This window comes from Pholcus phalangioides, unplaced genomic scaffold (assembly GCF_987345545.1).
Source record: "Pholcus phalangioides strain wild (caught in Gottingen) unplaced genomic scaffold, Ppha-v1.0 ptg000003l_1, whole genome shotgun sequence".
Lineage (NCBI taxonomy): Eukaryota > Metazoa > Arthropoda > Arachnida > Araneae > Pholcidae > Pholcus > Pholcus phalangioides.
This window is the reverse complement of record NW_028301596.1, coordinates 18,322,082-18,344,243: the sequence shown is the minus strand read 5'-3', so window position 1 is coordinate 18,344,243 and position 22,162 is coordinate 18,322,082. Positions and strand designations below refer to the sequence as shown.

Here is a 22,162-nt window from a genome sequence, read left to right as displayed (position 1 = left end):
AATGTAATATATTTTTTTTAATTTATTACATGTAATATACAAAATTGGATGAATATTCTTAGATTTGCGAATGCAGTATATAAAAAACCGGTGAAGTATTTTAACTTTTATTGAAATATTAAAAATATCAATAAAATATTTTTCACATTCATTACAATCTGCTAATTACTAATTGCTAAATTGGCGAAACATATATTTTAAAGTAATTACAACTATTGGTGTGAAATATTTTTGTTACATTTACTATATAAAAAATTGATAAAATATTTAAAAAACATTAAAACAAAAAAAAATTGGAACATTTCTTATATTTATTGTAATATACGAATTTGGTTGAATTGCACGTGTATTATAGTATTAAAATATAAATAGGTTATTATAAATAAAATTGATGAAATACTTGTTATAATACACAAAAAGTTTGAATTCTTTTTACATTCATTACATATAGTACAAAAAATTGATGAAATATTTTTGACATTCATAATAATATAAGAAGTTGTTGAAATATTTTATCACATTTATTATAATATAAAAATATATTGTTTTACATTCATTATAATAAAGTGATGAGATATTTTTGACATCCATTATAACATATAATATATATTCCACTATAACACAAAAATATTATGAAATATTTTTCCACATTCATAAAATGGATTTTTTTTTTGACATTCATTGAAATACTAAAAAATTGCTGAACTGTTTTTCGCCTTTTAATAATATAAAAATTAATGAAATTGCATATGTATTTTTTTTACTTCGTTTGTTCTGGGTAAAACAGTTTGTTCACCAACAGTGTGCATGGTAAGGGATTTCATTTCATACTATTGTGAATATGATATTACAAATGGTCATGATTCTGCTGATGGTATTTTTTTCCCGCTTCCCTCATGTTCAGTATTTCTTGTTTATGTAGGGTTATTATCGATCTCTCTCATTTATCATCACTCAAGATCCATTAGTTCATACCATCTGGGATTTCTGGAGGATGGTCAAAGAACAGAACATTACAACGCTTGTAATGCTCTCCGAAGTGGGAGAAGAACTGGTGAGAGAACTTCTTTCCGCTAGCCCATGAATATTTCAACAGAACATTCCCATTACTTTTTCTTTCCCCCTCCCCCCGCCCCCGCACCTACTTCCCATATATGTGTACATGCATTTTTATATTATTTTTTATCCGCTCTTGTAAGAGATTGTCTCGGGAAGTTGCTGGACAATCTCTCTTTTATGGTCCCACTATAAGCAAGAAGAACAAGATCGTATCCCATTCAGTTTGATTAATATGGAACGGATGTCTGTATGAACTTAGTGTGTAGTATAGAGCGGTAAAAAAGACATCATTAGAATCAACAAATAACGAGGGGATTTATTTCTTACATGATTTCAACTTGGAGTTGGATGTTGAGAAACTACTCATCTGTCTTATACCTTACGTATTGGTATTATCATCGTCTCTCGATAGCCCATGTAATAAAAATTGGCGCTATAAATTTCGTAGATTTTTGAAGAAAAACATTATAGCCTCGTGTGTATGAGTAGGTACACGACGATTGGGTGAAATGGACGATGTTCTTAACAAATAGCTGGATTGAGGCTTCTCAGGTTCCTCTTTGGCAAAAAGCAAATATTTGGTTTTTTACAGTATGGACGGCTTTTCTTTTCTATTTTTCTTCCAGCCTAGTATATCAGGGAGACAGATATTTTCTGGATATTATGCCAAGGTGAACTCAGAAGGAATATAAGGAAGGCAGGGTCGTGACTCTTCCGCTGTGGTGGTCGAGATGTCATAGTGTCGGATGGATCCGAAAACGACTGTGACCCCTGACCCCATATGGGACATAAACTGGTCACTCGGAGGGTTTGGGCAATGGTGGAAGAGCGATGTGACGCCCGAAGCACTAAGCACCGGAAGACCACCAGCGGGCAAGAGGACACTTAAAAAAGTCTGTCTCGCCAAAGAGAGCAACAGGCCTACAACGATACAATTATTCAATCATTACACGTTACTCATAGTTAGGAAAAAAACAGTTGGCAGATGGCGGCACACTACACATAGCAAGCAAACTTAAAACCAGGTTCACAACACGCACACGCATTCCAACATGTACCAATTCGTTAGAAGTTCCGCAGAGGAATATGGACGAGGTGCATGTGTGGTTTAGTAGTAGTACGGTCATGTCTCCAGTGGTGCAAATGGTCTGAGTCCCGGCGGAGACCAGGTGACTTTTTTCTCCGAGTTCACCTCGGCATAATGTCCAGAAAATATCTGTTTCCTTGATTTCACCTTTTACAAAAGAATGCAAGCTTTCAAATCAGCGTAAGTGACTATATATATACTTTTTCAGTCTCTGGTAAAAGCTAATCGGTATTCAAACTGCTGAAACGTACATTAAAGTAATGAAAACGTGGTCACCCTCCGTGTTTTATTACGTTTCGTAAACGTATGAGTAGCCATTGGTGGGGACAACAATAGAGTGTCACTGTGATCTCTGTAATTGCAAGCCATCGCTACTCCAGTCATCATTGAATATGTCCTCTGTCGATGTATAAGAAACGCATATACTACCCATATTTATACGGCAAAAGCAATACGGTCATGCATGGTGAAATCCTAACTTACGATCCAAATATGAACCTTGGAGTAATTTATTTGGTGTTGCCCGAGACCTCAAATCGAATTCTTAAAAATGATTGAAGCAGGAAATTTCCAGATCGCTTAAGTTACCCCCGTGGCACATTCTCAGATCACTTGAGTGACCCGTGCCGTATTTCTCAGATCAATTTAGTGATCTGAGATAGCGGCACAATCCAGAGGAATTGAGCTACCGGGATACAGTTCTATATCACCTAAGAGTGGAACGCAGCGCAGATCTAAGCACAGATACAGATCTAAGACACAAAGACATAGCTCTATATATTTACAGATCACCGTGGCATAGTTCCAGAGCACTGATGTAATCCGCGACAAATTTAAAGATTAATTAAGTGACCAGTGGTTTATTTACAGATAACTACGGCATAGTTACAGAGTTCATTCCGGAGAGCTTATTTCCTTGAGTAATCTGCGGCACATTGATAGCTCACTTAATTAAGTAGCCAACGACACGTTTGGCATTTGAGCGACCCACAGCACACTCAAGCCAAACGTAGAATATTTACAGATCACTTGAATGACTTGCGGCCCAGTTTCACAGCACTTGAGCGACCCACAGCACAGTTCCAGATCACTTAAAGCCCCTTTTACATGTGTAATAAAATATCCCGGGAAGTTCCCGGTAACAGGGATTTTCACTACAACCCGTTTGCATGCCATTTAGTTTATGCCGGTATTCCCCCCCCCCTTTTCAAAATTCGTCATTGGTCACGCGGGATGAACAGGTGGTTGGCTCAAGATGGCCGGCGAAGGAGCTAAAGGCAATTTTCGCGGCACAAAGGATTATGGGAGAGGAGGTTAAAGCCACCCACCATTATTCCACAACAAAGATGGACTGTTTTGACGGATCTCCGTCCCACCTTTTTTCTCCCCCATGAGGAAAAAAAGTTGCCGTGCAAGTAATAATCACCAAAGCTACCTCCCAAACTTACACATGTAAACGGGGCTTAAGTGGCCAGTGATGCAGTTCCACATCAGTTGGACCGCTCGTGCCACATCAGTTGAACCGCTCGTGCCACATCACAAGATCACCTGGAGTAAACCACGGCACAATTACATACCACTCAACTGACCCACGGCGCAGTTCGACGGCAGTTGAGCATTGAGCACCACGTTTCAATCATGAGATCATTCAACAAATATTTTTGATATTAACGTTAAATTACGTGACTCTTAAATGTTAAACATTTAAATTCTGCTCTTGATCATTTGGAATTTCATCTACAACTCAAAATAAATACTAAAGCAGGAGAAACGAACCCGAAATATTCGCTAAACTTTCCCAAAATTAATCTCTCGCAAACCATGTCTTTGAAATGTATGCATTGAATTATCCACTTCACACTGAATTCTCATGGAATTACGTAGATATACATAAATACGGAGCAGTAGGCACATATAGGTAAGATCATATCAGTGAATATCAACTCGTGTATACACTGATGGAATAATTTTCTCATTATAGCCATTACGACGACGACGTTGATACGCTTTAATACACTAGAAAGTGCTTTGAACGTTTTCATTGCTGAATGTAACCATTAAACCAAAGTAGGGCAGTGATTCGTTGAAACAGCTTTTATGGCTGAAGAGGGGGCAAAAATGCAACAAAACACGATTCCTCCCTTTTCGCAATAACAGTAATAACTGCAAAAAGGAGAAAACCTGCGGAACATTCGGCCGAATAATTCCCCAGTGGACTTCTCTTTCGTGCCGAAGGGTCCTCCAGTACCCGAGCCTGAGCTTTTCGTTTCATGTATTATGCAGAGAATTTCCGCACTGTCGACTCGGTAAAGGTATTCTTATGTGCCTGCCATCTCTGGGTATACGTGTTCACCTCTCGTTTTTCGGGCCGCAGCTTTTGAAGGCGGCTTATTTATTCAGCAACTGCAGAAGGTTATAGGCAGCGTCGGGAACCTGAAATATTGGCGGAAACCGATCCGATGTCAGAAGTTTTCGCCCTCGTGTATGTACTTATTCTTTGTGTGATTTTCATTTAATATTCATAATTTGCTGAACTCTGTAATCCATGTCAGAAATCAAATATGTTCCGTTTCCGTTATGTCTTGCTTTTGTGTCATCATTATATGATATGCTTTTCCTAATTTTATATTACAGTAGACGCTGCTTATTTGAACCGTCACGGATAATATTGTCTGGAATTTTCAAAATGTTTTTGAATTTTCGATGTCCAAAAATGCATTAAAAACATAAATGTCAGCAAATCTTGTTTTTTTCTCTCCAAATTTTCAATTTTTTCCACTTTATTTTGTGAAGAAATAATTCAATTTGTTCAAGTTTTTACAGCAAAGATAATTCTGGGTAATATTCATTTTAACATACAATTTCTTTTTTTAGAATTTTATTGCTGAATTTTATGCAGTGCAACAAATATTGCACTTTTGCTCTGGAAGCCATCTTAAATACCTCCCCCACCCTGAAAGTTTTACTTCAAGTGCTGCCTTCTGATGAAAGCCCCCCGAAGTTTATAATCACTCATGTTCTGACTCAAAAAACTTGCACAATCATTTGAGCCAGGGCATAAGTCCGTGAAGTCAGAAAAGAAAAAAAAATCTTCAGTGAGAAAATCAACCGCACATTTGTGGCAGCAGGCTCTGAAAGGGTTATAGTTGTTAGGATTTTTCGCGGTTAATAATGCCAATTTTTTTTTCATCTGAAGATTTTTTGCTTGTTGTTGAGTATTTTGAATCTAAGGTTGAACCAACACAGGGCCAGTTTCTCGTATGAGCAAACGGGCACGTGTGCAGGGCCCACGAATTTTCATCACCCCAAAATTAGCTGCTTTTTGTATTTTGGGCACGAAACACATGCACCCCGCGTAAGCCTTTACTTCAAAGAAGGTACATATAAGAGGGACCCCCCCCCCCAAAAAAAAAATACTATTATACTTGTCAGGACCTGAACTTATGATGAATACGCCCTGTGAACCAAATTCATTTTTCCCCGTAAGTTATCGTTATCAACCTATATAAGAGGTCTAGCTCCTTTGTTGACAAAAACTTCCGTACTTGGTTCACAATGACGGGCCGCTATGAACCACGTACGTAAAGTGTCTACAGTGAAGGAATGTGTAAAGTAGAAGGAAAAAGTTCCTTTCTTCAGTTCTTGGTCAGTTTCTTTCGACTTAATACATTCACAGTTTTTCGGGCAGAAGATTTTCACAATTATAGAATGGACCGTACATATTATGCAAAAATATCTTATAACTTAAACGAATTAAACAGTTAAATACATTAAACAGTTCCATTATAATTGCCAATAATTTCTGAATTAAGGAAGGGGCATGATTAATATTTTTAAAATTGGTTACGATGGAAAGATAAACAGTATTGTCCCGTTTTCGTATGTTCCTTTAAACCAAACAGGACATATGGCCATCTTACTTACTAATCAGATTTTTTTATAGATCGGTTATTTTTATTAGAACAGTGAGTCCCGATGTGATCACATTAAGCGGCGTGCACTGTATCTTACTTCAATGTTATCAATATGTGATATTTTCGTCCAATTTCATAGTGCAATATTGGAAAGTTTTGATAATGTTCATCACATGTTTTGACTACTGTCTAAATGCATTTTTTACTCCGGAATTTCCAGAACAAGTGTCCTCGGTACTGGCCAGATGAGAGCAAGGAAGAAGAGGTGTATGACACCGTACGGGTAAAACTAAAGAGTTATAACAAAGGCGTTCATTACGTCGTAAGGCAGTTCTCTATCACAGATGTGGAGGTTAGAACATCTTTTGAAATTCTTTTCTTTGAAAATTTGAGGTCCTTGACCATCGACGTCTATCTCACACATTAAACGTTAATGAACTAGCTGAATTTGACCCATTAAGTGGCTTTTAAATTTTCTCTGATCCGCATTATAGCTGCCGGAGTGGGAATCACTAAACCTTCTAGAAATTGCCACCAATTTTCAAAAAAATAATATTTTTTCCCTCTTGCGTGAGCTAATAAACTCCCCCCCCCCAACATAAAATAATACTAAAAAAACAGGAGAAAGAAAAAGAATTATAGTTTTTTTGTTATGTATGCTTGTGCACATAAATCGTACACTTACTCGAAGGAAAAGAAAAAAAATATCCTCTCTCTACCCTTCTATTATCATACTTTGAATAAAATCTGACTCCACCCACTGGCAGGTTATCGATAGGACGGAGGGGAGGGAAAAGATAACATGTTATCAGGCAAAACTCCCTGAATAAAGCTATCTAGGCTAAGGGTTGCCGAAATGAAAGTATTTTAAGACAGATATATATCTCTATATTGCCGCTGCAGGTTCAGCAGAGTTTCCTTACTATCCAAAGTAAAAAAAGTAATAGTGCTCGTACAATATTAGCTCACACACACACACACACACACACACACACACACACACAAGTCAATGAATTTTGCTGAGAAATCCATGTGGTGATGACAAACTAATTCTTGTATAAATAATTATGTGTGTATTCTTTCATAATATTTTGTATGTATTACAAGGCAAAAATCACGAGAAATATAGTTTGTATCGTTCCAGGACGAGAACAAGCATGTCCTCACGCAGTTCCAACTACTGAACTGGTCTTTGTCGGGTTCCGGTGTACCAGATAACGTTTCCTCTTTGATAAGTACCATCGAAGATGTACAGCAACATCAAAACAATCAAACGACATCTGGACCCATCACTGTCCATTGCAGGTGAATGCGTAATAATGTCTATCCATTTTGAGCGAATTTGAACATTGTATGCAAGGAATATTTTTATTGGACTTTTTGCGTTTTATGTTTGTTATTTATGAGAGTTATTCACATCCACACAGCGGAGGAGGAGACAGAAGCGGTATCTACGTTGCCCTCAGTGACCTTATCCAGCAAGCCAAATGCGATGAACGCGTCGACGTTTTCCAAACCACCAAATACGCTCGAGCGCAAAGGCATTGCCTGTTACAAACAATAGTAAGTTATCCATCTGTTTCGTTTTTGTATGTTCTTGTATTTATTGCTTTAGTTATTAACACTGGTATCCAAAAGTAAGTAAAACACGAGACGGCTTATGTAACATAACGGCACCACTTTGATCTTGCCCCTCTGGATTGGACGGTTAGTGAAACACGTCGTTCTCAGGCGTAAGGGCTTTTTATGTGAGGCCTCCCGACGAACGTTACTGGCAGATGTTGCCTTACGAAGAGACGCTACAACCATGGTTGGAAGGTTCTGGATGTCATTCGTCGATTCCGCTTTTCTACTACAGCGATATACCGATCATCAGAAAGGGGGTGGTAACCCTTGGTCGAACGAGCACAGGTCTCTGGACAACTGTTTGGTTCCATAACCGGAAAAATAGCTATACTAGCCAAGCGGAGTCGACGATCCTCCACAACTGTTACATCCATGGTTGAAACGTCACTTGGTAAGTCAACGTCAAATGAGTCAGCTAGAAAATCATTTTTCTCTCTCATTGTATCGTTTGGTATTACACATATAAGTAGGCCAGTGGCGTCCCGCAAACAATACGTGGTTGGGATCCTAGGGATTTTGGAATTTTTTCCAGCATCATCATGCTCTCTGTGGCTCTGAGCTTAAATCGCAACAGCGACAGATCCTGGTCGTGCTCGGTTTGTTCAGTTCAGCCATTCCTTGTGCAATCCACGACAGAAATCATAGTAAGTGACAAAACCAGCGCCGCAGAGCAGTTCCCGTTTGCGCTTGTATGACGAAAATTCCTTGTTTAGATGTGTTCTATCATTCCTTAAATTGTTGCCCATGAAATTCTGAATCACCCTCTATGTTGTTTTTTCTTTTGAATGCCAAACAGATTGGCAGTATTTATTGTAACATAGCTGGCGCTAACCAATAAAAATACCGGGATAAATGAAGTCGCACAACAACTACGTGATAGAGATCCGTTCCCAGTCTTTATACTGAATGCCCGTATCTGCCACCGGCGGCGAATGTCGCCATCAATTTCGGAGAGAGTTATTGATGAGACACGCTCACCGAAACAGATAGATTAGTGAGATAGATTGTGAGAAGATCAGAAAGCTTCCTCGTGAATAACGACCCAGATATTATCACCAGTCGCACATAAAGTTTAACTTCAACGAATCGAAGTGATTATAATATGTAAATTAGTATGGTTTACACTTAATAACCAAGTCAAAATTTTATAGCTCTTTCTACTCGATGTATACAGTTAAACTTTTTGAAGCCCCCTCTTAATTTGCATAACCGTATTTTTGAAGCTAGGGCAGAGATTGAAACACAAGGAAGGATATTTCGATTTGGCCCAGTACCAGTCGCTGTCCACTGGTGCCGAAGGTGCCTGAAGCTACCGGAATTTTATGTAGCTAAACCTTCTTCAGCTTGGTGACCAAATTGGTCAACACTCGTTGATTAGAAAGAAACATTCTAATTATTCGGCCTTTAATAACTTATCTCATTTTGGGCGCGGTAGCCCAGGTCGATAAGATACTCGCCTAAAGTACCAAAGGATGTTTAGAGGAGTCGCGAGTTCGATACCCGGTTCGTCCTTGTCAGAAAACTTTCCTGGCACAGGGGTACAACAAAAAACGGCGACTTGACCGCAGCAAAAAATTGCTACCGTGGGGAGTCCCCCGTGAGCGCACCAACCTGTCGATGAGTATAAAGAAACAAGCCTGCCGTTCGGAATCGGCAATAAATTGTAGGTCCCAGTCTAATTAGCCCTCGTGTGTAGAAAATTATCGAATTATCTCATTTTCTTAAACCGGTAGCTTGCCGGGACACTGATTCACATCTACAGACACTCAATGTGCCGTGTCAGGCACTGCAAACATCCTTTTACATAAAACCAATGAACATATTCATATCTATTATATCGTGGCTCCGCAGGCAGGCGCAGACAGACCTGTTTGTGTTTAAGAATGTTTGCCATGTCTGACCAGCACCTTCTGGAGATAGAAGACCTCTGCACTGTCTGCCATAAACGTCATTCAGACTACATAGCATGTTTGCCTCATTTTGACACACAGCATCCTATTTCGTTTATTCTTATTGTGGCGTAGAATCTTCCTGATTCTCTCAAAAATACCGCATGATGATTGGATGTGGGGCATAGAAATCGCCAATTCTGAGCCCGATCATTTCTTTTCCGCACAACGATGATATCGGCACGAGCAGGGAATTTTTTCCCTGAATATTCTGAGGGAAAATGGACTATTTGCTGAAACCACAATCAGACTGCGGAAACCTTCTATCTCTAGGAGCTGCTGGTCTGACACGAAACGGTGAGTGTCTGCAGATGTGAATCCGCCCTAAAACGCATTGAACAGACTTCATAAATGAACTGCATGCTGCGATACTAAAAACTTGGAAGCTTTTCCACCGGGTTCTTTTACAAAGCTGGACCGGAAGACATCTCAGCTAGTCCATTTTTAGAGTTCTAGTGCTCTTGTCATGGTTGATGAAAGAGGAAAAAACTGATTTTTCTATTATTATTTTTTCCCTTCACAGGAGCAGTACGATTTCCTGTACCGTGGTATCGTAGCGTACATAGAAAGGAAAAACTTGGTCAATTTGGGAGACACTCCATTATGATGTCACCGTAACTGTAGCAGAACTGATTATCAAAATTAATTAATGAATCAGCCCATCACTGCCATTAATACAGTTGCTGCTGATGATGATTATGATGATGGAATTCGGACTAAGAACGTCTTAAAGCGTTGAATGAATGTCTTGGAATGGTGAACCCACAGTACGGGCCGTTCAGGAAACCGAAGAAGATGGAAAATGTATTCTATGTATAACCCGATATGACGAGAATCGACATAGTAGCAACATGATGGTACATGGATATTGAAAAAAAAAACCTGTAAACAATATCTTCAATAATGGAGAATCATGTTCATACGTTTAATGTTTACGTTGGAACGTTTTGTATTTTCTTTTAAGCAAAAAAAACATTATATATAAATATAAATAATTATACATAGGATTTGTCTACATAGGAAAATGTTGGAATTTTGTTGCAAAGGAGATGGATATAGGACTGAATTTCGTTTCAGAAATGTCTATTAGAAGTTGTTGAATGCAAAAATAATAATTATTATTATTATCAATTGTCATCTTGACGATATTGATGATATCCGAAATATGTCATGAGGTTTTGTTTTAGTTCCTTGAGCAATAAAGCATTCAAACCAAGTACTCATTTAAGAAATGACCCGGGTACTGAGATATAGGCTTGAGAAAATAAATCCGTACTGAGGACGAGGATATTATTTTAAGATTTATAATATTTTCGTATTTTTCCAGTATCTTTTCCATTTCAAATAAAATGATGACATGGGATTAAATAATGTTAATATTACACATGTTGTGAAGTGAACACTGTAGAATAGGGGTGCACAAACTCCGGTCCGAGGGCCAAATTCGGCCCGCCAAGGTTTTCCATCCGGCCTGCGAAAGATGTTTGGTAGCAAAATATTAGCACATTCCAGGGTATCAATATATGCCACGGTAAATACTAAGGCCAGGGGCTCTCAATCTGTAGTGAGAAGCGAGTAAAATTGCAAATTATAGCTACAAAATTATCAAAGACAAGTAAGGTTGCCAATTATAGACAAAACAATTGTCAAAGGAAAAAGTTGCTAATTATAGGGAAAAAGTTATCAGATGAATGTGATGTTGGCAATTATAGGCAAAACAAATTGTCAAAAGTTTGTAAAGTTGCTTAAAATTACCGAAAATTCACCAATAACGGAAAAATAGGCGCCACTGCAAATCGCGGTGAAAAAAATGACACGTAATTTACCAAAAAAATTACATGTTTTGACAAATATGTGATATGAATTATGACAATTAATCATAATTATCATTACATAATTTATAAATCCTGAAAATAATCTTAATTCTTGATTTCAACAAAGCCTCATTTTGAAAATAAGAATAAAAACGAGACATTTCATTATAAAAAAATAGTCGAGACGGCAAAACTTACGGAATGTCCCGTAAAAATACGGGTCATGCCGCATATGTGGCCCACTGACTGAAAAGGTTGTGCACCCTTTCTGTAGAATTATTTCTTGATAGTAAAACATAGGTTTTCTTTTAGCGATAAGATGTGCACATGGTGGATTATCATTTATTATTTCAATAAAAAGAAATAAATTCGCATGTATATTTTACGTTCATCCCAATATTTTAACATAATAGTAAATCCAATGATATCCAATGATATCTATAAAAATGATATATTTGATGATGATTTAAATATGAATTAAACTTTGGATATATAATTTGAAGTTATTACTGATGGGTGCAAGTATTTGTATACATATCTAATACTGGTTTCGTATTCGATCCCCGCTTGGCAGCTGCTAAAAACCGTTCGCTTTCCCATCGTCAATCCAATGACTGCCAAACAGGGTCTGCATGCTAATTAATTTTCTGTTCGGCAAAGTGTCGGGGTGTAATAATTCCGCGCGGAGAAGTTTAACAACAGAATTTTGATGTCGTCTCTAAATCAGGAATATGCTGGAACATTTTGAAAAGCGGAGCATAGTGATTATAATGATACGTGATCATAAAAATGAAGAATATAAACAATGAGGGAAATAGACCGTTTCTGGATTTATGCCGAGTGGAACTCGAAAAATAAGTCTTCTAGTCTCCACCGGAAATCGAACTCGAGTCCTATTGCGAACCGGGCAAGTGTGCTACCATACACACCACTGAAGGCGCCGTGACGTGAGGAAGGGTAGAAAAGAAGGCCGAAGAGGACGCATTAATAGCTTGCCTTAACAAATGTCCCCAAGACGGACGGCAGAAATAGAGTTAAATGGCGGTTTTTTGTCAGCCCAGTACATCAAGGAAATAGACCTTTGATTTTTTTCTTCAGTACCTCACGCCACATTCCGTGAAAAAAGGAAAGTACGGTGGGAACTCCAGTGGCGTATACGGTAGCGCACTTGTTCGGTTTGAGAGAGCTTTTCTCCCGACGGAGATCAGATGACTTTTCTTTCCTAGATCAACTCGGCGTAAATCCAGAAAAGGTCTATTTCCTTGATGTATTGGGCTGACAAGGAAAGGGCTCCCAAGGTGAGGTTTTTCAAGAAGTTAAAAAAAAAATACCACTGATTCTATCATTTAAATATGCAAACAAATATAAAAAAAAATCTGGAAAAATTTTTATGCGACACAAAAAAAAATATTAATATGTATTTTGAACGCCAAAAGAGGCTATGAATATGAACTTAAAAATCCCACAACTCCATATTGTGAGAGTGACGTCATTCAAACAACACATGATCAAGTACAGCACAGACAAAGGAAGAGAAAAAAAAAGAAATGACTAGTTTCCACACACACACAGATCAGAGAAGCTGGAGGAAAGAAAGGGAAAGATAATGAAAAAAAGTTTTTTATAGGTATCGCCAAGAAGCGCGAGAGACGATGAGTACCAACCGTTATCATTTTAAATAATTTTTACGATTTTAATCATTCAACAGCTATTTTTTTTTTCTGGGTGAGAAAAATATGCTTATTAATTTTTGTCAAAACTTCTCTCTGAACAACTTGGGGGGGGGGGTCTTTCCTTGTGAGAAAAAAGCCATCTCACAATGCATTGTTTATATTTCACCTCGATAGGATCAATCATGGTTTTATTCGACTTAAAAATCATTGAATCGGCTCATGCAATTCTAATGCACGTAATTCGACACTTCCGGAAGTTGATCAAGATCTGATATTTTGTTTTATTTCCAGTAATCGAGCTAGTTTGCCTGAATCTCGAATATTCACTCCTTCGTGTAAGATCAAATATATTATATTCAATCACGTCGATTACAGTTAAGAGTAATGGGATCCTGCTGGTGCAAGAACTTGTGTATCAATTTGTGTATGTCGATGTTATTCGGCTTTTGAGTTTCCTGAAATATGTTTTAAACACTTTTTTTTCTGATTCACTTATTATTATTATCATTTTATTATAACATCGTTGTTATTCTATTGATTCTTCTATTCATTTCTCCAACCCTTTGTTTCATTTTGCCCTTTTTTTCAAGATTTGTTATATGCTTCCTTTTTTTTCTCTTATTCTCAACTGCAACAATTTCATTATTTACATTTTGTAATTTTATTTCTTTTTTTTTTTCTTTGAATTCCTTTCTTTTTCTGTTTTATTCAGTTTTTGTTGTTTTATTTATTCTGTGCGAATTGTTTTTTCGTTCTTCTTTCTCCCTTTTTTTTTTTTTGTTACATTTTATTTTTCTTCTCTACTGTTACTATTATTTCCTTATTATTTTTATTTCTCCACTTCTATTTTTTATTGTGTTTCCATGATTTTTATGATTTCTGTGTGTTTGCATATGCATTTTTTTTCTTCCATAACGGTAATTTGGCTGGTTCCTGTTGTGAGTGAATAAATAATAGATAAATTAGTTTCATATTCTAATCGTTTTAGTTTTCTTTTTACTCCTGATATTTTCTCTCTTTTCTTCCCTTCTTCGTTTTTTCTTTCTTTCTTCTAAATTTAATTTTTTTTTCTTATTCTTTCCTCTCTCTCTCTCTTTCTTTTAATTTTTACATTTTCTCCCTTCTGAATCAGGTTCTTTCGTCTTCTTCACAATTGCTCTTCTCGTTCTTTCTTTATTTCTCTCGACTTCTTTATTCATTCTTTCTTCTAATAATTTCTCTTTTTTAATTCCTTCTTTTTTTCTAATTTTCCTACTCGTTTTTTCTTTGCTTCTAATCTTCCTACTCCCTTCTTCTTTTATTCTTCTAGTTTTTATAATCTCTTCTTCTTCTCTTGTAATTTCTTCTACTTTCTATTTCTTCTTGCCTTCTAATTTTTCTGCTTTCTTATTCTTTCTTCCTTCCTTCTCTCTTGTGACTTTTTCTTAAGACTAAATGTATATTTCTCCAAAGCGTATTTTTTGTTTTTGTTTCATAAGCCTCATTCATAAATACTTCCATACCTAATTGCGAGATAAATAAAGAAATGTTGTACATATTATTTTACTAAGATATATGCATCTCATTATTATGCAATAACATGTTCTTTTTTATAATGTAAAGGTGCTTAATTTACGTCACGTAAGTAAATAAATTAAACTTCTATTTTGTTGCTTCCAACCTACGAAAATCCTGTAATTCCGACTAACCATGACCTAATTTATTTATTTTATTTTTTCGTTATAAAAATTCACACACTCGTTATTCCTTTCAAAACTGAAAATAATAAAATTAATTCGATATTACTATTCGTAACAAAAATAGCTTGTGTGTAAGTGAAATCAGAACGGAAAGATATGAACACTCACGTATGTTGTTTGAATCTTTTGAATATGTCTGGTGTATTTCTCTGTAGCCTCGATTCGTATGGAAAAAAAAGAAGAAAAGCAAACATTGTAAATAAATTGTTTATTATATTGTTCAATTGCGCTTTGTTTTTTCACTGCTGTCAGTATTTGTTTGTTCATTAACTTGGGATTTGTAGTTTCGTTGCACCTAACGTCAAGTTTGTTTCTGAAAAATACCTGTTGTGTCTTGAAAAAATGGAGACACATCGCAACACTTCTTAATATCATATAGGTATTCCCCTCAGAAACAAATTTCAGAATAAGTACTCAACAGACCACACATGCGCGGCACATTCCGCCATGCACTGATTTGAAAGTTCCTGAGAAACATGTTTACGAAATGCATATGCGAGATAAAGTAGTAGTAGTAGTATGGTTGAGGATAATTTTTTGAAAAGATCGATAAAATAATAGTTTCGGTTTGAAGAATTCACCTCGACCCTAGAAATCTAACATTCATTTTGAAACACATATGATGTTCACAAAACAAGTTTTGGTTCAAGGTCCAATTTTGAACATGATTTTTCAAATGAGAGTTTTTAAATAACCCGGGGTACTTTTTCAGCTCACTTGAGTGACCATTGCACATTTACTGATCATTAAAGTGACCTGGGACACTCCTTTAGATTACTGAAGTGGCTTGCGTCACGTACTTACTTTTTTAGGGGGTTGGTGTACGATCTTACCTTCCCATGCTTTTCTGTGGGAAAAATCTCTTTTATAAGGAACGTTTAAAAATTTTCTATTCGCTTTAGACACTCAATTTTTTTTTTTACTGAAATTCTGTAGATATGTTTATACAATCTAACAAGAGTATTTAGGATTTTACTTGTTGGTTATTTTTGCTTCGATTTCAACTTCAACGACATGCAGCTTTTTCAAAAATCAAGGAAATTTACGCCTACTTTATGCCATAAAATTGCTTTAATTCATTTTAATAAAAAATCCTCTCACTGAAGTACGTAACACTTTATTGTTGAGATACACTCAAAGTTTAAAAACATTTGAATAAATAGTGTTGAAAAAATTTTCCTTATCTGACAGAAACTCAGTTTTGAGAAAAGAGAATTTTAATAGGGAACATTAGCATAGCCTGCCAGCAATTTATATTAAAATATGTTAAAAATACTTTTGGTGCAGGTAGAACAAAAAGAACAGGTAGAAACTTGAACAGACAGTTATACGCAGAAAAGTTTAGTCTTTGAAAATTGGAAAGTTCGAAAATGTGTTTTTTAGAAATATTGCGTGCAGCAACCCCCCTTAAATTCAACTAGGCTCACTTCCAGTTTATTTAAGTTACCCGTCACACATTTCCAGTTCACTCAAGTGACCAGAGGCAGATTTCCAGATCACTTAAAAGTGACCCGCAAAACATTTCCAGATCACTTGAGTGACTTCCGGAACATTTACTGAACATTTACGTGACCTGGGCACGCATTAACCGCTGCTCTAGGTCACTTCAGTGGCTCGCGGCACATTCTTACGTCACTTTAAATGACTCGAAGTTCATTTTCATTTTAGTTAAGTGGCCCACGACACATTTCCAAAACAGCAAAGTAACCCTTGGCACATTTCTAAACCGCATAAGTGACGAGCGACACATTCACAAGATCACTTTATTGACCCGTCGCGCTGTTTCAGACCAATTAAAAGGCCTCCGGTACATTTCCGCTGCACTTGAATGACCCACGGAACATTTATAGATCACTTATGTGACGTTTACAAACCAATGAAGTGACCCGCACTATTCAAAAAGTTAAGCGTCATTGATGTAAACCCTACATAATCTCCAAATTTCGATATTCATGCTGTACGTTGTCTTTTTCGTGATGCTAAAGATCTGAGGGGTTTTTTTTTGTGAAGAGCTTTTCGCCCAATCATAATGATTGCATATCATTGTACAGAAATGAGCCAACATTTTTCAGTTTTATTCTTTCAGAAATGATGAATATGATGGCAAATAATATCTAAAAAAACTCGTTCCAAAATTCGCACAATACTCTTTCCAATAAATATTATTTTTTGTCCGATGAAAAAAATCGTGTAATGCAGTTGGAAAAAGCTATACAAGGTCACTCCTCTTTTCCCGTATCACTTACCTTATTTGCATACCCTTATGGCTAGACGTCATTTTTAGGAACTTCTCGACCAATATCAGGTGGTTCCCCCACCCACATCCGTGATAACGTTAAAACTCTCTGAATACAGTAACTTTCGCATAAACAATTTATACAAAGAGATGCAAAACTGCAAAAAAATGAGTGATAAAATTAGTTGAATTTTTTTTTTCATTGGAGTTCAATATACAGTAGAATCTCGACTATCATCTTGATGACGTCACCAAATCATCGGAACCAATTGTTTGTTGCGAATTTGACGATATTTATAGAGGAATGCATTAATTTTAATTTTTACATAAGATAATGAATATTTACAGGCGAAAATGGCATAATAAATGATAAATAAGAACTATTTACAAAATTTTCGTATTTTTATTCTTGCACTTCCTATAATAAATTTTTAAAACGTAAAATACAGTATATAACAAACATTTACATTATTTATATTTTACCACCTAAGCCGGACGTTGTCCGTTTCGGGAAGTGGCTGGTCCAGTTGATGGCCAATGTCCGAATTTCGTGCTTTCACTTGGCTTTAGCCGATCCCTATATAGGGTGATTCAGAAAAGATGGGAAAAACTTTAAGAGGTGATAGTACACACCGATACAAACAATTGTCGTCAAAGAATGTATGGTATAACATAAAACGCAAACGCACTAGCGCGTTTCGAAATGGCCGCTCCGCAAACGTTAAAACGGCATTCCTGTTGAAATTTATCGGGAGAAAAAGAACATCATGCATACAAATGCAATTTGGGAAAGTACGCTAAGTATTTTCATACTGAAATGAATGTCTGCATTTTCAGTATCACTTAAGTGCGCCATTAGAACTGTTAGAACGGTTGCAAGCTGGAATAACTTCACAAGGCTGGAGTCCATGCCTTTTGTTCACTGTGACGCAGATTTGCGTACGGGTTTTTCTTCTTCCCCAGGTTACATTTGCATGCATGGTGTTCTTTTTCCCCCGATAAATTTCAACAGGAATGCCGCTTCAACGTTTGTGGAGCGGCCGTTGCGAATTACGTTTCATGTTAGACCATGCATTCTTTGAGATGAAAATTGTTTGTATTTCCGTGTACTATCACCTCTTAAAGTCTTCCCATCTTTTCTGAATCGCCCTGTATACGGATCTCAAAGATATCAATATTCAGATTCCTTTGATCGATAGAGTTGTCATCTAACCATGATAATTATGGTCAGCTACGGCTAACTACAAATGGTCATAATTATCATAAAAAATACATGAACGTGGCGATGACCGCAAATCACAGGGATCGATATATAGGGGCCGGCCAAAGCACAGCTCAAGCCGGACTTTCGTACATTGGCAAGGTCATCTTCGGGCTTTTTCGCAGTAAAATATGCGTTTATATATAATAACATTAAATTTATGTATGAAGCACTGAGGTAATATGATATGAATAGGAGGGATTTTTAGTATTAAAACGGTGTTTTTGATGGTATGGGGGAGGATGTAGGGAGTAAGCATTTATAGAACTCCGGCCTATCCGACTTTTCTGTTATCTGACCCGCCCGTCTACCACACTAGGTCGGATAATCCGAATTCCACTGTATTTCATTCATAAACAATAAATTACAGTTCCAAATAAGGAACGAAACAGTCACCAAGAAAACGAATTGGCTGTTACTAATTATCAATAGCTTTGCAAAGAATAAGATATATTCATTAGTAAATTTAGCACATATAACAACGATAAAATAAAGAAATAAGACAAATGAATAAAAATAAAACACACAGAAAACACAAAATACGTGAATTTGTTGGTGGCAGTTGATGTGTAGAGGCAATAAATATAGTAATGATGAAGAGAAAACAAAAATTTTCAGAGAAGCTCATGTTTTCCCCAAAGAAATTAATGTTCATGTTTTACTGAAAACATCAGGCAGAGATGGGGGGGTGGGGGGGAGGATGTTTCTCTTTTTTTTCCCGAAAACATTAGATAGGGGGAAAATTTCTCTTTTTTTCTGAAGCCACCTGTCATAGGAATTCTTTTATATGTTTTTTGAATACATCAGACATGGGAAATTTTTAATGTTCTTCTGAAAGCATCTGATGGGAGGGGGGAGGGGGGTGGGATTGTTTCATGTTTTTCTGAGGATATCAAACATGATGAGAATTTGTTCATGTCTTGTTTTTTCGGAAACGTCAAAAGTGGAAAGAAATGTTTTCATAGTTTTCTGAGGACATCAGACATATAGGAATTTTTTTTTTTAATGTTTTCCTGAAAACACCCGATATCGTGAAAATTCCTCGCGGTTTTCTAAAAAGATGTGATGTAGGAACATTTTGTCGTGTTTTTCTGAAAACATCAGAAAAGAGGGGGACGGGACAGTGATTGTATTTTTCTGAAACTTCACACAAGGAAAAATTTCATAAAAATTATTTACGTTAAATCGGGATGCACAAAACTTAGCGAATGGAATTTTTCTGTATTACACACATTTTGATCGAACTTCCGTATTTTAGGAACAAGGGAAGTACATAATAAACATTACAGACATTTATACTTCGATACCTTGAAATTATGAAACTTTTATCAAATTTAATTTGAAGTTAAACTGTCACGAAATCATTTATAGAACTGTTAAAGTATTTCGGAATGCTCGTGACACTTAAAGTTTGTGACTTGAGTGCTGTAGCAGAAATATTACTTTCCGCGTGATGACCATGATCATGTTTTCCGCTCAACTACATCAGAAGTAGTTGTTAGCCGAATAGATGCTCAACATCCTGGCCAAAAATAAGCGGGACAAAAGTGGATTGCCACGAGATCTCCTCCCACCATTTTCTTAATCGGAATGACTATGGCCGCTATATTCGTTGTTTTTACTATATTAGTTCTTCCATCATTTACGATGACATTGGTGTCATAAATAATATGAGCTATTATATTATTAATAGACACCGGGGATGACTGCAGACCATAACATTAATTTTATCCCGCTTGTTCAAATTGAAAAGCAGTCGCATCATGCACACAATGCGCTTCCGAAAGGGACACAAAGCTCTTCTGTAGAACTGAGTTTTAGTAGTCAATAGACCGTAGCTCATACTCGGGAACTGGACTCGGAATGAATTTAATAAAACCCATAGAAGTGCCATCTGTCTCAGTTATTGGGATTGATTGACTGCAGGCAAAATGGAAGAAATGGCTAGTACAGAAAACTGACGTGAATTCAATGCCTGAATGAACAACTGACGTTCTATGGCTTACATATTGTTATACAGTTCGGTCAGGTTCGAAGTATTGCGGGCAATGAATAGCTCGTTCAAGATTCGATTCAATATTCTCGACTGATTCACGACGTTGACCGTAAGATTACGTGAAAAGGCTTTTGCGCGTGCATTCACTATTGGAAATTCTAAGGACTTTGGGGAAGGGGGGGGGGCAAATGACCAGTGATGCAGGAAACATGCTTTAAATAATCCGAAAATTTCCATCGGTAATTCTAAGATAATTAAAAATGAATGTGCTAGTGGTCATGCATCGTGATATTACTGTGTGTCTCGAGGGTTATTTCGTCTATTATGGATATATTTGGAGTGCTCACATTTGAAAGTTAAATAATTTAAACAGAATTTCAATATCATCATCAAATTATGATCAAAATTTTCTCAATTTTATCTTTAGATGATTTCTATTTCATCATATACTTACTAGAAAAATGGATCAGATCGAATTCTGGACATTTGGGCTAGGGTTTCATGAGCTTCGCTCTTCAGGGTTCTGTGCAGAGCCGTTCTAGCACCGTGGGCCAACGGGAGTCAGTCTAGGAAACCTATACTTAGCTGGAAGGCTCAAAGTGACAGCTTAGACATCTATGCATGAGTGGCGTTGTGGCAAGATGCTTGCCTTCCACTACGAAGGTTGCCTTCAAGGTCCATGGGTTCGAATCCAGCCAAAAAAAACATCAGTAAAAGTTCTTTGCCTATCGAGTCTGGGTATCGACCACTGATAGATAACACCTTCATTGGCATCTCCACAAGTTGGAAATATACCAGTCATATTGCCATATGGCAATATGACTGGAGTTGATGTGAGATAAAGTATAGTTTAGATATCTGTTTTTTTTCAAAAAATATAGTGCCAGATCTCATAGTATAGCTAGACCTTTTTCCCCGGGTTTTACCAATGCCCACATGCGTTAGGATAGCCCTATTGCTGTAAACAGTTCTGCTGGATTCTGATAATGCGGACAATTTTTTATTATTTAAAGCATTTATATTTTTAATAACTCTTCTCATTTCCATATTTTTCGGCTCTCTGTGTCCCCTTTAGACTCTTATTATAGCTCTTCTATTCAATCGATTTTCACCCATGTTCACCTGAGAATATTCCGGGACCACAGGAGGTCTTATGGTCACAGGGTGAGGAACACTGCTATAGAGAATAGTACCAATCTGCAGGAAAATCATAATATATCAGTTATAGAAAAATTTTCCTTAAATAAAATTTATTAAATTTTTCATCGTTGAAATGCTATGTATTGCACGTTTTTACCCCATAATTATTGAAAACTCCGCATATTTTTTCCACGAATAAAAATCGCTAGACTGAAGTTTTTCACGAACAAAATCTCAAAAAATAAGAAAAAAATGTTTATAGAGAAGAAGAAGGTGTATAGGTATTAGGTGTTTTTTGAGTCATGGCAGGGCGTTATACTTGTCATTTTGATGTACGATTCGCCCTAGGGTTTCAGTAGCCTTTATGATAGCGAAGAACTTGGGGCTCAGCAAACACTTTTCCGCTCTACGATTTCCCGTTTATCGTGCGCTGACGGTACGCGATGGCACGTCGTTTAAAACATCCAAACTGTAATCCTCTCTCTCTCTTCGTCTAGAGTAGCTCCTGTTCTGACATCTTGGCTGAAAATAAATAAATAAATATACTGTAGTTATTATATATATATATTACTACTGCTACTACTTAACACTCAGAACGCTTCCATCATCCACAGATGATCAGCGTACTGGCCTGCTCAATCATCCTGTGATGATTTGCATTTTTTTTT

The 22,162-nt window shown here is 36.7% G+C and overlaps 1 protein-coding gene across 4 annotated transcripts in view; it reads left to right on the top strand.

Annotated features, from left to right (window-relative positions):
- Window positions 1-15,085, top strand: part of LOC149088207 (tyrosine-protein phosphatase 69D-like) — a 294,689-nt gene extending 279,604 nt beyond the window's left edge. For 3 of the 4 annotated variants that reach the window (XM_089245556.1, XM_089245550.1, XM_089245543.1), the window contains 5 exons: window positions 923-1,054; window positions 6,281-6,412; window positions 7,190-7,365; window positions 7,488-7,623; window positions 10,159-15,085. In XM_089245556.1, the coding sequence (XP_089101682.1) occupies window positions 923-1,054; window positions 6,281-6,412; window positions 7,190-7,365; window positions 7,488-7,623; window positions 10,159-10,242 (660 nt within the window). In that variant the 3' untranslated portion in view covers window positions 10,243-15,085. The remainder of the gene's footprint in view (window positions 1-922; window positions 1,055-6,280; window positions 6,413-7,189; window positions 7,366-7,487; window positions 7,624-10,158) is intronic. The other variant, XM_089245555.1, reaches the window with a different exon arrangement.
- The last annotated feature ends 7,077 nt before the right edge of the window (window positions 15,086-22,162 follow it).